Genomic DNA, 14968 nt, shown 5'->3' on the forward strand with positions numbered 1-14968 from the left:
TGGATTAGCACAAATAAACAAAAACCATTATGTACTATTTACTTGGCAGGAATATCTTGTGTGAAACTAATGATCACAAGTAACAACCAAGTTAAGTGGAAGTTCTGTTGCTATAACTGAAAATGGAATGAATTATTGTAGTGCAGTCTGGATCTGTTTATGTAGATGCAAAAATGTAGACTAGCTGCTGCATACTGACGTTGACTTCACTACCCGAACATTTGAATGTTTTCTAATTTATGATGTATAACAATGCTGGGGACATTTGATAAATACTTCATCCTGATATATTGCAACAAGCACCAATTCTTTTTCTTTTCTTTCTTTTTTTTTTTTTTTTTTTTTTGAGATGAAGCTTTGCTCTTATTGCCCAGGCTGGAGTGCTGTGGTATGGTCTTGGCTCACTGCAACCTTAACCTCCCAGGTTCAAGAGCTTCTTATGCCTCAGTCTCCTGAGTAGCTCGATTACAGGCACTTCCCACCATGCCCAGCTAATTTTTGTGTGTGTGTGTGTTTTTAGTGTAGACAGGGTTTCACCATGTTGGCCAGGCTGATCTTAATCTCCTATTCCTGACCTCAAATGATCCTCCCATTTTGGCCTCTCAGGGTGCTGGAATTACAGGTGTGGGATACCACATCTGGCCAACAAACATCAGTTCCTGGAAGATTATGTAACACCTGCAATAAAGCACTAAAGAATGAGGTTTTTTTTTGTTTGTTTGTTTGTTTTTTGAGACAGAGTCTCTCTCTGTCACCCAGGCCGGAGTGCAATGGCACAACAATCTGGGCTCACTGCAACCTCTGCCTCCCAGGTTCAAGTGATTCTTCTGCCTCAGCCTCCTGAGTATCTGGGTCTACAGTCATGTGCCACCACACTTGGCTAACTTTTTGTATTTTTAGTAGAGATGGAGTTTCACTTTGTTGGCCAGGTGTGTCTCAAACTCCTGAACTTGTGATCTGCCCACCTTCCAAAGTGCTGCGATTACAGGCGTGAGCCACCACGCCCGGCCTTGAAGGAGTTTCTAATAAACTTTTGACTTTGGTCATTAAAGGCACAATCAACTTCTTTTAGTAGTTTTGAAGGAGAACAAGAACAATGATAATTGAAAAAGTAAGGCTCATTATGAAATAACTTTGGATTCATGTTTTTGAATATGAGTAAGTTTACTATGGATACTTCAATCCACAATGAAGTCATTGGGCAGACCTCTCTGAGAAGGATCTGAGAAACTGTCCTTTTTCTCCAACCGGACTCTGTTTTCTCTTCTTCCTTCATTCTGTGAAAGTTTTTACTACCTGTGATTCAGTACGTTTTGTTTTGTTTCCTGTTGCTTTGACAACTACTTCTCCATATGTTCTGATAGCCCATTTTGCAGCCTTATAGTTAGAGTTGTACCTCAAGGTTTACCTGTTTCTCCTTTTACACTTCACGTTTATCCAGTTCCACGTGCCTTCTTACGTATAGGTCACTGTTACTCACATATTGCTGTCAGTCTACCTCGATGCTCATGCCAGGGCACTGAAAACCTGAAGTGCTTCTGTTAATTAATTAGATTCTCCTTCTTTGTGTGGCCAATTTCTGATGCCATGTTAACTTTTATTCTGAGTAGTTTGTTCTTCTTATCAATACCCATCATCATATATCCAACTATATTTTTTTACGCTCTTAAATGCCTTAACTCCTCATGTATTTTGTTTCCAGCTTCACAGTATTTTAAGGCTCTGTTGTCTTGTTCTTGATCTTCAGGCTTCCAGTGTGGTCTACCTGTCATTGTCTGTATTATCATAATCATGTATTTTTATTGCTAAGAATGCCGAGATGGTTTTCTTTTGCCTCCATGATAAAGACAACATTCCTAAACAGGGAGTATGAATTCTCTGGTCATATTTCCCAATATTTCCATGTGAGTTCAGAATTATACTTTTATTCATTGATAAGTTAGTCCCTGAATGGATGTTGGTTCTTCTGCCTTTGTTCTTAGGTTATCCTCTGCTCAGAATCCTGTTCTGCTCTTCCCTCTTCCAAATTCCAGTTTTGTCTTTTGCATTGCTCTTTATCCTCAAGATCTATCACATATACCTCTTTTTCCCCCCATGGTTCCAAGAAAAGTTGTTGGAGAGTTGAAACATTTGATTCTCCTCATTTTAATGCTAACTTGCTATATGACCTTCAGCAAATCACTTATCTCAAGTGACACATATATTATTTGATACCATTTATATGACATTTATAATACTGTGTTCCATTATGTGTTCAAATCTTGGTTGACTTATAGCTTTAATTGCTCCTTGGGGACTAGATCGAATTCCAATGCCTGTAACGCAATGCAGTGTTCATAATTGAAGGTCAGTTAGCTTTTGTGGAAGGAGTAAGAGAAGCAAATTTTACTTTGCCAGATGAAATGCTATTGTTAATTGCTGTGGTGAAAGTGGAATGGAAAGTGACATTGAAGCAGGTGTACTCCAGAGTAGAGTAGGTTCCAAGTCATTGTTGAAAGTAGGATTTCCGGGGTCTTTGAGTAACTGACTTGCCACATAAAATCCGTTAATTGTTGGGTAGCAATATCACATTCTTCTGTTAAAAGAGAAAATCTTTTCTTATGAATCTAAAAGAGGGCTTCTCGAATATTAACAGGGATACAGAGCATCTGTAGTTCTTTAAAATACAGCCTGTGATTCCTCCGGTCTGGAGTAGGGCCTGAGATTTTACACTTCTAATAAACTCAGGGGAAGCCAATGAAACTGATTTCAGGACAACTGCATAGTGTCACTCCTTTTTCCTCAAAGAATTGGATCATTGACCCTGTGTACAGTAGCATTTAGGTTGTAGTTGTGGGAAAGAATCTGTCATTTATGTGTTGCAAAGAGTGTAGATTTCTTGTTAATGTTTCTGTATCTATGTAATGTATATATGGATTTATGTATTTTCTCCTGTCTTTATTTTTCAGAGGAGAGAAATGACTGGATCAGCATACTGTTAAATGCATTGAAATCACAATCCCTTACCTCCCAGTCTCAAGCAGTTGTTACACCTGAGAAATGTGGATATCTTGAATTGAGAGGGTATAAGGCCAAAATTTTTACTGTGTTAAGTGGAAACAGTGTGTGGCTTTGCAAAAATGAACAGGTAAGCTCGGGTATAGCCATTGCAAATTGTTCCTATTTTATAGTAACAACTATGTTTTGTTTAAAATAATTATTAGTGATTTTACTTACAGAGTCTTGTTTTTGCATTGAGGACTTTACTTGCAGAGTCTTGTTTTTTTGCATTGAAAATAATTTTTGAAAAGTATTTAGTTGAAACATTATACAACTACATGAGAGAACAATTAAGGACCAATGAACATTACAGCTGCTGATGAAATAGGCCCAGTTCTGCACCTGCTGTGTTGCTTTTATTTTTGTAATAGAAAATTATAGAGCAAGCACAAGTAACATATTTGCTTGAGTTTACAGACATTATTTGTCTGTTTTATTTTGAGCATATGTATGTGAGGTATGTATATGTATATACATGTCTAGGTACAAATCCAAGTGTACATACATACACACATATCACTCTACATAAATAAAATCGATTCGAATCATTGGTTTACTAAATTTGATTAATACCAAAGGACTCAATAGAGAATTTAAATGTTTCGAGGAGTCCGATGGTAAACTAAAATTTTAGCAAATCCTGTTAGCTTCATTTGATTCTGTAGACTGGTTTTTCCAACATTTCTGATTTTTAATATTTATAAGAAAATTCTGTACCCCCCTTTTTTGGAAGAACTCCTTTTAAAAATTTTCAGCCTAGAATATATTAGATGCTTAATAATTGTGAAATTGAACTGTGCACTTTCATTTTATGATGCATTATTATGGGATATGTTAAGGTAAAATATAAATGCTGACTTTTTTTACAACAAAAATAGGAATATCAACTCAAAACAAATAGTAGTTTCAGAATAATTAACTATAGGCATCCTCTGAACTTTAACGTGAACTTATACGTTACATGTTTTTAAGGATAAGATTTCTTAGCCAATTAACTGTTGAAGGCATCATTGAACACTCTTGGGCTATTAATAATGTGGGTAGTTAGCATATTCCTCAAGAAGAATACTGATTTACAACTTTTAAACAACAAATAATGTTTACAAGTTGAAAATGAACATTTCAGTCTTCAAAATATGATGATTACAACTTTTCTTAATAGAACAGAGGTCAAAAATGCATAGGATGAATGTATCAGTATGGAAGTTACTCTGCCAAATTAACTGAAGTATTCAGTTTGTACTTGCGTAGACCTGATGGCAAGACTTGATAGACTTGCATAGACTTCAAATAATTAGTTTCATTGCTCAGATTAATCTGTCTGAGTTTCTGTTATTCTCTAGGAATAACAAAGACATTTTAAAAGTTTTATTAGCACTTTCTGACTAGTGAAAATGTACATGAGATTATTGTTTTAGTATTAATAATTGAGTGTGAAAAGCATAATTACCATTTGCTAAGTACCAGGTGCAATGGTAATTAATTTGTAAACTTTTCCTTTTAATATTACCCACAAATACAGGAGGAAGACATTTTTGTCTATGTTTTGTAGATGAGGAAAAGAGGTAATAGGTCTAAGAATGAGTTTATAATGCAGAGTTTAATTTAAAACCACAACTGTAAGTTGTGGTTATAACTCTAAGTCTAGCTTCTTAACCACTCTACAAACTGTCTTTTTAAAGTCTAGGCTGAAAAGAAACGTTCTGACTTGTGAACTCTGAGAAATAGCCTAAGGATTCTTTCATTGAATAATTTAGTTGTCTAGGAGTTTCAGGGTTTTCATTCAATAAACATTGTATAACATGTCAGACACACTGAAAATTATTAGTTTACTGAGAAGGACACAAGTCTTGTCTTCCAAGAGGAAAAGTCCAACAAGACCAGAATATATGATAGATGGTGAGGTCAGTGCAATAATAGATTGTACAGGAGTTACAGAGAGGTGCAAAAAAAGGGCATCTGATGAAGTCAGTGAATTAGAAACACTTCTATGTACATGAGTAATGAGTATATTCTCCTTAAAAATTAAAGCATTAAGGCTGAACCCCTCTCCATCTTTTGATAAGTAAACATATTTTTGTGCATGTATACAAGTTATTTTTCTATGAATTAGCATGCCTATATATGTACCTTTAAAATGTATACTATTGTCTGTGTATATGTGTGTGTGTGTTTAAATTGCATTATGTCATGTGGATTCAGGTCTTAAGGGATTTGGTCTTTAGTCAGTCTTAAAGAACTAGTTGGTTCAACAGTGAGCTGATAAGGAAGACCGTCCATGTTCAGGCCCTGGCATACCATTCTATTTTCATCTATTTCCACATCCTGGTATATGTCTTTTTCTCCAGAGAAAAGTTGCCCATTGTTTTTCTCCCATGATGGAGCACATCTGAAAAACCTGGTGACATGCTGAGTATAGGGTCTTCCTCCTCAATGCGGAGGGCTTTGGATCAGTGGGTGCATCAACCTGTGTTTTGGTGAAAGCACTAAACAACAGTAAGATGGTTTGATGTAACTTTGAAAAGTTTTATACAAACATAAACACACACAATAATCTTGTGTATTTTTTAAAATGTGATAAAAAACCAATCAAAAATATAAGCGTTATTAGATTTGAACCTCTGTATCTTAATTTGTGTTGAATTTAATATAGTGATGTGCAACAAGGCTTAATTATTTTTATTTTAAAATGGGATTTATTGCCCACATAATTTAATAGCATGAATAGAATAAAAAATAATGAAATTGACCTCTACCACCCTAACATAGGAACTATTTTGATTTTTCTTGCCTCTAATTTATACATAGTTTTACTAATTTACTTTGTCAGCTACTCCAGAGAGAGTAAACAGTGGATAGAGGTGGAAGGGTACCTATTAGAGCAAACGTTGAAGAGTTATTAAAGAGGAATCTCATTTATTGCAAAGAAGATTGGACTGGGAGGTTGCAGTTATGGGTTTTTATTCTTGTTCTACTATTAATTGGCTCAGGTAATTTAGTTAGTCTCTTTAGGTTTAAATGACATCGTGTGAAGAAAGGAGATGGATTACTATCTCTAAGGCCATTACTTAAGTTGCATGTTAAAATTTCAGATTTCTGAGCTTGTTTCAGATTTGTTAATTCAGAATTTCTGGCAATGGGTTGTAGACTCTGAATTCGCAAAAACACACTCCAGGTGATTCTGTGATGGATGAGCCAAAAACCACACATCGTAAAACACTGTTCCAAGTTGTTTTCTTCCTCAAAAATTATAAACACCTACATAAAGGAGCAAGATATTTCTGGAGTTGGAAAATATGTAAAAATAACCTTCAATATTAATTATATCAATGCTTCTTTAGTTCATCTCTCAACCTGGGGTTACTATACTTATTTTTGTTATTTAATTTGAAACTACATATTTTTTTCTGATTTGAAACATTTACGGGCAAACATACATGTAAGTGGAAAGTCAAGGAAATAATTATTTTTGGTAATACACTTTTAAGGTTTGAAGAACTATCACTAGAAAATTGTGTATAATTATTAACCTATAGCTTTTGAATTTCTTTGTTGCTAAAAGTCTTGATATTCTTATGTAAGATTTAAAATTTTAAATTCTGCCTTCACTAGTTTTTCTCTTAAAATAGACTTTTATTACCAGAGTATACCTTATTGAAGGAATCTTTGAAAAGTTTATTTGCAAACTTAGTATAAAGGCAAAGTGTGTAACATCCAGTAGAGATGTTTTTTTCCTTGTTATTTCCCATTGGTTCCTTGAACTGTGTATGTCTGTAGCTAAAAATTTACTGTAATTTTGCAGGTTATTGTTTATTTTTTCTAGAGCTTTTTTTCTACTTTCAATAGATGTCCTTCAGATTCCATGTCAAGAATACCTATGCATATATTTTCAGTAATTGTTTTCCTTTTTTTTCTTGACTCTCTCTTCTACCAAATTAGGAAATTAGATTTTATAAATTAAAATAGCTATTAAAACACTATTATAATGAATGCCTTTACTCTTTTTGAAATACCGTCTTCTTTTTTAAGAACAGTGTCATGACACAGAGGGATCGCCAGTCTACAAGTTCTCATTGACAGTCACAGGTCTCAACTCCATGAGTTGAGCCTTCAATATGGAATTCACATAGACTTGATTTTCCCAATTGCTTAGTTCAGAGACTGGTGATTTTCATCTCTTTCTGAACCTTTTATTTGTTAGCAGATTGTGGGAACTAAAACTTGAAGTAGCTTTTGACTGTGTTAGGAAAGACCTTAGGGAATGGCAGGGTTTTTTTTATTTTTATTTTTCCAGATAAGCTTTAAGAAGTGGATAAAAACCATGAAAATATGTGTAAAAACGTTTGTTAGAGTGGAAAATGACATAGTAGAAACTGACACCCAGATTCTTTACCTAATTGCCATGCTGCAAAACAGTGGGGTGCTAATACCACATAAATTACATGTCATCCCTTAAATAGGGAGCACCATTTTACAACTGCATCCTGCTTTAATTTTTGCACATTTTCCCCTATTCCTTATCTTGGCTTATGTTTCAGATGCCTGTGATATGTTATAATATGACAGTTTTTTCATATTATTACTTGAGGATTGTATAAAATGAGCTGTGTCATTGGATTTGTATAGGTTACACTCTAGTGACCATGTTTCTGGATTCATCCAGGTGACAAATGTAGGGGCCATCTTCTCATTTCCGGGCACTGCTCTAGACACCCACAAGATCTCTGCTTTCTGGGACCTTACTGATGGGTAACATATAGTGTTAGATAAATAAATGAGGTTTCTGGTAACCTTCTACATGTATCCTTGCCTTCCTTTCTAATGCTGGTGATGATGATTATTATTGGAAAGCATTCCTATGACCCCTTTCTCAAGAGTGGTTTACATTTAAAATGCTACCAGCTATGTGACAGATATCCAGTTACATTATAACCTTAAAAGTGTTAGATTTATCATTTTTATATTCCCAAATTGACAGTGTGAATATTTACTTTATTTACTCCTGTGTCCTCAGGCAATAAGCTAGTACTCAGTAAACATAGGTAGGGTGAACTTGTTGAATTAATGATCATTTATAGCTGTTTCTTTTGACAGGAGAGTTTATCTTTTTTTCCTCCAATTCTCTTTTAAAATTATTTTTTCTCAAATTGTCTCTTCATCTTCTTTGTCCATTTACTTATTGAAATTTTATTGGCTTTTTTGCTAATGACTTTGTGCTCGTTATATAAAAAAGACACGAATCTTCATATTTTCTACATTTTTTTCTGAACTATTTGTTGCTTTTCATTTTTCAGTTACTTTTTGTTTTGTAGAAATTTTGTTTGTGGAAGTAAACTGTTTTTTAATCAGCTCAAAGCTGAAAGAGTTTCTTTATTCTAGAACAAAAATTATTTTGTAAGTTATTTTTCTTGAAATGTTACGGGTATTGTGTGTGAGTCAGAATTTTCAAAAGTTTAAGGTAATCAAATATGGACATATATTTAAATAGATGAGTTGTTATATAAGTGGTATTGCTAGTTGAAAGGAATTTCTGCAAGTGGAGATGAGGAAGATTTAAGAAAATTACTGTTGGTTTCCATTTGTTCTGTTGTGCTGACAGTCAGTCTCCCATCTTCTCTTGATATTTTTAATATCATGTTAATATTAATGAATTCATCACAGCCAGATATCTCGCTTCATGAGTTTGGGTATCCATTTGATGATAATTGAGGTTTAACTACATCAACTCACTTGATTAAATGTTCTTGAATCAGGGTGTAACAAGAGACTCATCCCTCCTCATTCCCCCCAGCATAATGTTCCCTGGTGTTCTGGCATGGGAGTGCAACTCTAATAGAATTTAAATAGACCTCATGGGGCGATGGGTTGTGTAGCACAGAAAGGAGCAGCAGGATGGAGGTGGTGGCCTCAAATTCTCTGGATTCTGTATCTGGCCAAACTCTGCATCTGGTGTTTCCCAGGAAATCTGGTGCCAATGTCATACAATGCCACATCTGTTTTCAACAAATGTTTAAGCACCGAGTTCTTAAATTCCTGGCATGGAAACCTGGCATCCAGTAATTCCAAAAATAGGTTTGAGATTTCAGCAGATTTGGGGTTAACAAACCCTCCCTTATTTTTTCTGTTTAGAAGTCAGACTTGTATTTTGCTCTTTCACTCTGTAGTTTTAAAATGTAGTCTTCACCAGGTTCTGTTGCTGCACATTCATATGAATAACCCATTTCAGTATCTTGGTAAATATTTATTATTAATTTTATCTGAATGTTGCATATGGAATCATTGGTACAAATACTTTCTGTAATTGTTAAAAAATGGAAATATTTAAATTCTGCTTTTAGAACCCTCAAATGAAAGAATTATGTGGATGTATCAGGCCCTTAATTTTTATTGCTTTATTTAATCTTTATCATAATACATGTAAGGCAGACCTGCCTATTTTCATGAATAAGGAAACTGAGGTCTACATAAACTAACTAGCCAATGATGAAACAGCCAGTAGGTGGTTTAGCTTCGACTCTACCCCAGATGGGACCTGTAGGGCCCACATGGTCATTGTGCCACCCTTGCATGGCCAGATCTGCTAAGCCAAGAATAGGCACTATTATTTTAGTATTAGTGGTTCTTATTTAGGATTTAGGATTATTTAGTATTATAGGATTGTGTGTGTGTGTGTGTACTGTTATTTAGTATTTAGGATTCATGATTCTTGACATCCTACATTCTATCACAGAAAACTAAATTTAAAATATTGCTTACTTCAGAATCCATTTTCAGCTTTTTACTTTCTATAACTATGGCTCTACCCACTGAATTTTTATGCTACTGCTTTTTTCAATCCAGTGTATAACATTTTAAAGGTTGATAGTTCAGCTTGTCCCTGGCTCATGCCTATTTTTCATAATAAGAATAAAGCTTACAATCAGATTGTAGTTAATGGGTAATTGATTTTTAATTTAGTTGAACATTTAACATTCACATTGCATTCTATTTTAAAACATTTATGCCTGCTAGTTATTTTTGGACAGGACATGTATTTTTTTTTTGTAATTAAGTTTTAAATAGATACTATGTTCAGTTGGCTTCAAATTCAAAAAGTATAAAATAAAAATAATAGTAACAAGAGTTAGCTAGTCCTGTGTAGAACTTTCTGTGTGCCAGGCATTCTTTTAAGCATTTTTATTCCATTAATTGCATCACAAAAGTGATGCTGTAGGTACTACTATTATTACTACTTTGCAAATAGGTGAACAAATGAGAGAGGGATACCTGAATATGAAACTGGTCTGGGTTTGTCCTTTGGCCAGTCAAGCATCACAACCTTTGGAAAGCCTGTTAGGAACACAACTCTCTCTTGTGGGTTCGATTCAGTACCCCTACCACTAGGCATTTTTTTTTTTCATTATACTACTGCAATTTTCTGTTATCTCATTTTTAGACCAAAAGCTTCCCCAAGACAGATACCCAGTGTTATGCTTTTGTGTAGCCTAAGGACTTAGCACAATTTCTGGCATAACTAGGTACTTACTAAGCACTGTGTTGCTTTGCCAGGACTAATTTTCCCATTAAAAAATGGCTGTATCTGTTCTGCTTACTTCACAGAGCTATTTAGAAAATCAAACAAGGTTCATAGCTGTTGGTAAACTTCATAGCATGACACAAATAGATATTAAACCAATTACAGAGTATACTCTATATGCTTAATGAAGACGGATGCTTTTAGCACCTCTGGGCATTAACACGGGAGTTGGCACCCAGGACAGATAGGATCTCAACAATCCAATGTAGGATCTCAACAATCTAATGTGTCGCCCAGCTCTGGCCTGTTATTTGAAATTGATAGTCTTAAATATTTTACGTGGTTTTTATATATTCTGATTGCATGCATTCTACAGAAGCAGATACAATTGAGTCCTTTTGGTTTTTTTTGTAGAGACAGTATCTGACTATGTTGCTCAGGCTGGTCTTAAACTCCTGACCTCAAGAAATCCTCCCACCTTGGCCTCCCAAAGTGTCGGATTACAGGTGTGAGCCACAGTGCCTGGTTAAAGAGAAAAGTATTTATGTCTTGATAGTTAAATATTACATACTTACACCATCTAAATGATGCAACTGGTTCTGCTATCTAAATCAGTGATTCTTGGCATTGACCACATATGAAAGCCATGAGGTTTTACTTTTGTTTTGGAAATTAAAAATTCTTAGGTTCTGCCCCCAGATTCATGGACTCAGAGTCACTGGATGAGCGGGAGAGATCACCATAAATAATTTTTATGAGTATCTAGGGATGAGAAATATTCTAAATATGTTCTAAATACTGTGAAAATAATGGCTTAATGTCCACAACTTTTTAGTAGAAAATGCAATTGTTTCATATATGATAGCTCTCAAGAATACCGACATTTATTTTGTTACATTGGTGTGTATTTTACAGGTAATTTATGTTGGTCAGTTCTATAGATATTCAAATTACTTAAAACCATATGGCCATGGTAAGTGGCTGATAAGTGGGTTACAATTTTCCAGACTAAAAAAAATCATTTTTACCTTGCTTGGGAGAAATTTGGAGTGTTAACCAGCACTCACTTATTTTAACAGAAATTACAGTTTTACATGTAGACATTTTATGACTTACTGTGGAGATGAACAGCCATCTATTCATGCAGTAGCCTTGATGAGGCTCATTAGTTTCCATAACAGGTTGTCATTCTTAACATCTGCTAGTATGATGGTCAGAGTATTATATATGCCCTTAGTATATATAAGGCCAGGCCCCCATCAGAGAATATAACCTGGAGTGATCTGATATCTAGCTTTTGTCAATTGCCTTATTATGGAGAATTGTTTGAAGGACATGCAGTGCAAGTATATATTCTAGAGTTTATTCATTTGTTTTTTCTAGAGTTTATTTCTGTATCAAGGTGAGCTATCAAAAAGCTATTTTAAAAATATCTTATGTTGCTACTCCTTCCTTACTTCCTCACTTGTGAAAGAGAACTTGAGTTCCCAATCACATGCATTGGGAGTTTATCTATCAGGTATGTGATCTAGCAGGAGCATAGCTATGGATAATTGGGGAATTTAAAACATTAATAACCAAGTATAACTCTGTACCAATAGGCTGAAACTTAAGAAAGTGTGGTGGATCGGAAAAGCTTGATTTTCTTCCTTTGGTAGATAACATGTTAAGTACTGTTTTTCATTAAGTGGGCTTACTATACAGAGTGGAAGTATGGCACTCCCTTATAGCACTCGGCATTTCTCTGCATCTTTTCTATCACAGATTCTCAGTTTCTGGCTAGTTGCTCCTAGTAAAGTGATCTATTAGTTCGTTAGTTCGTTTTTTCCTTTTTTTTTTTTTCCTTCTTTTTTTTCCTTTTTTTTTTTTTTTTCAGGACATATGGGTAATGTGCCGATGTTGTGACAAGGTTCTAGGGTGGCACATCTCACACAAGCATGTGAACACCCAATCATCATGCTTGTGAACTACAGAAGGATCTTCTTTCATCAGAAAAAAAAAATTCAAGTGATGATTTGTTTTCTAAATGAATCATTTCCTTATTCTAACTAAAAATCTTATATATTAAAAAAGTAATAAAGGCTTTTTCACAATTTGGCTCTGGAAACTCTGGATACTCTTAAAGTTGGGGGACATTTGTTATAAAAATTTTTTTTCCCACTTATTTATCAGTTGGAACACATAGTACTAAATGACAAAAACCTGAAGAACAGCTTAACTAGATGGAGATTTGTTTTTAACAGATCCTTTGGTGTAGGCAGGAAGATTTGGTACTACCAGGGAACAGGGTTTTCCCTGTTTTTGTCTTCACTTTGGTATCATTAGAACCTAAGAATTTGTCCTCAGACTTACCTTTCCTAGGCTTGTAAAGTTCTAAAATGGCTTCTGTGCTTTCAGCAGTTACTGCCCCAGAAGATGGAAAGGAGAGGGGTGAGAGGCTTTCTTCTTCTAAGGCTTTCTGGCCCCTCCCCCTCCATCCTCCCAGGAGTTGTTTATATTTTATTGATGGAAACTACAACACATGGCCACTTCTAAGTATAGGGGAGAGGAGAATATACTACTTTTACTTTTGGCCTAGATAGCAGGAGAGACAAAGAAGAGGCATATGAATGGCTTCTTTCACAGTCTCTAACTAGTGTCCTTGCTGAAAATGGGCCAATATTTTGTTTTGTCTTTTTTTTTGTATTCTGCCTTTACTGTTGCTACTTTTCTTTAGTCATAATTTAGGAATTCAGAGCACATTTAATCTGAATTTATTCACATAGGTCATTCATTTTTTGATGTACTATTCTCTTTTGTAAAGTGTAGAGATTATTTGATAAGTCAGATTCTGAAATCCATATGGGTAGATGATATATTGCAAACCTTAATGCTTTTAGAATGCAGTCTGTTGTAGCCTTTTAAACAATTTTGAATTTTCATGAGACAAGCTGAACATAGATTTTGAACAAATGGCAGTTTCTATACCAAAGTAGCATTAGAGGAGTTTTTAGGAATCTGATTGAAGGGTGATGAAAGCAATAAAATATTGGAAATGAAGTAAAAATTATATACCGCATAAAACCAGTAATGCTTTTGTTTGAGAGTAGATGAGGAGAAAAATAATGTTACACAGCAGAAATAATCTAAGATGGTGAAATAAGGAAAGAGCAATCAAACAGATTGGGCTCCAGATCTTTCTATTACGTACAACTGGCTGCACTTTCCATGCAACCTTATTTCTTTGTGCCTCAGTTTCCCCATCTTTTTACATAAATAGTAATGATGCTCACCTCCTAGTGTCATTTGGTTCTTCCACCTAGGAAACTGCTTGACACATAGAGGTAGTTAATATTTAGCTTCCTTTAATGAACGGAAAAAGGTGATGAATGTCGGGCCCACTTTCAGAAGCAAAGCATGTGTAGTTTAGTGTCTGTGGCCTTGTCAGTGTATCTTTGATGTGGAAGAAACCCATATGCTATCAACAGTCTGACTGTCAAGCTTAAGATGGCCCAGTGCTGTTAGGCATTAAGAGTGGCTACCTAAAGTAAGACAGATTTTGCAGTAAAATCTGGTAGAATTTATTGGAATTTAGAAAATATCATTATACTTTCAAAATCTATTTTTTGTTGTTGTTGTTTCTTTATCGTTTTTTTATGTTTTTCTCCAAACTAGGATTTTAAGAGTGGACTTGGCATTACCATAATTCCTATGAATGTAGCAAATGTAAAGCAAGTGGACCGAACTGCAAAACAATCTTTTGAAATAATCACTCCCTATAGGAGTTTCAGGTAAGCTATTTTTAAACATTCTGTGTTCACACTACTATAGGAAAGCTTGGGTGATCCACCTTTATGTTGTTGGTGGTGATTTTATCTCTCATAGGCCACTTAAAATTATCTTCCTACTTTTCCATATCATCTAATTTATTAGCCACTATATAAAAACACCTTGTAAAAGTGACCTGAATAATCACAAAACATGCAAAAATATTTATTTCATAAAATTTGAGTAATTTTTTAATACTTATTTTTGTTACTGGGCATACTGTATGTTAATTTTTTGAAAACAAATATGATAAATTCCTTCTCAGAAAGAATAAAAGGAAAACATATTACATTATCTTTAAGTTGTATTGTTATTTATCTTCTTTTAGCCTGATCAAATACAATCCCCCATTTAAAATCAATTCCTAATTACATTTGCTCCATATTATTTTCTCCTGGGACTCCAGCTTAAAAATGATGCTGAATTTAATGAATCTCATAGAACCTATTGATCAAAATATTTTAGCATTTTTATATATCTTGTATTATGTTATTCTGTTAGTTGCATCATTATGACAATGAAACAGATAACTTAAAGTACTTAATGTGGTTTAATAAACTAAAATGACTCCAAAGCTTTAGTATACAGAACAGGCATGAGTCAAAA

The 14968-nt window shown here is 34.5% G+C and overlaps 1 protein-coding gene and 1 non-coding gene across 7 annotated transcripts in view; one reads left to right on the forward strand and one right to left on the reverse strand.

The window, feature by feature from the left end:
* Nucleotides 1–14968, forward strand: part of ARAP2 (ArfGAP with RhoGAP domain, ankyrin repeat and PH domain 2) — a 205172-nt gene that overhangs the window by 74338 nt on the left and 115866 nt on the right. For all 6 annotated transcript variants that reach the window (XM_035293912.3, XM_035293913.3, XM_078367402.1 and 3 more), the window contains 2 exons: nt 2949–3127; nt 14210–14325. In XM_035293912.3, the coding sequence (XP_035149803.3) occupies nt 2949–3127; nt 14210–14325 (295 nt within the window). The remainder of the gene's footprint in view (nt 1–2948; nt 3128–14209; nt 14326–14968) is intronic.
* Nucleotides 12431–12534, reverse strand: LOC118152622 (small nucleolar RNA U13). The gene has a single exon (XR_004741358.1). It is a non-coding gene; the product is annotated as a small nucleolar RNA U13 (small nucleolar RNA).

This window comes from Callithrix jacchus, chromosome 3 (assembly GCF_049354715.1).
Source record: "Callithrix jacchus isolate 240 chromosome 3, calJac240_pri, whole genome shotgun sequence".
In the NCBI taxonomy this organism is placed as follows: Eukaryota; Metazoa; Chordata; class Mammalia; order Primates; family Cebidae; genus Callithrix; species Callithrix jacchus.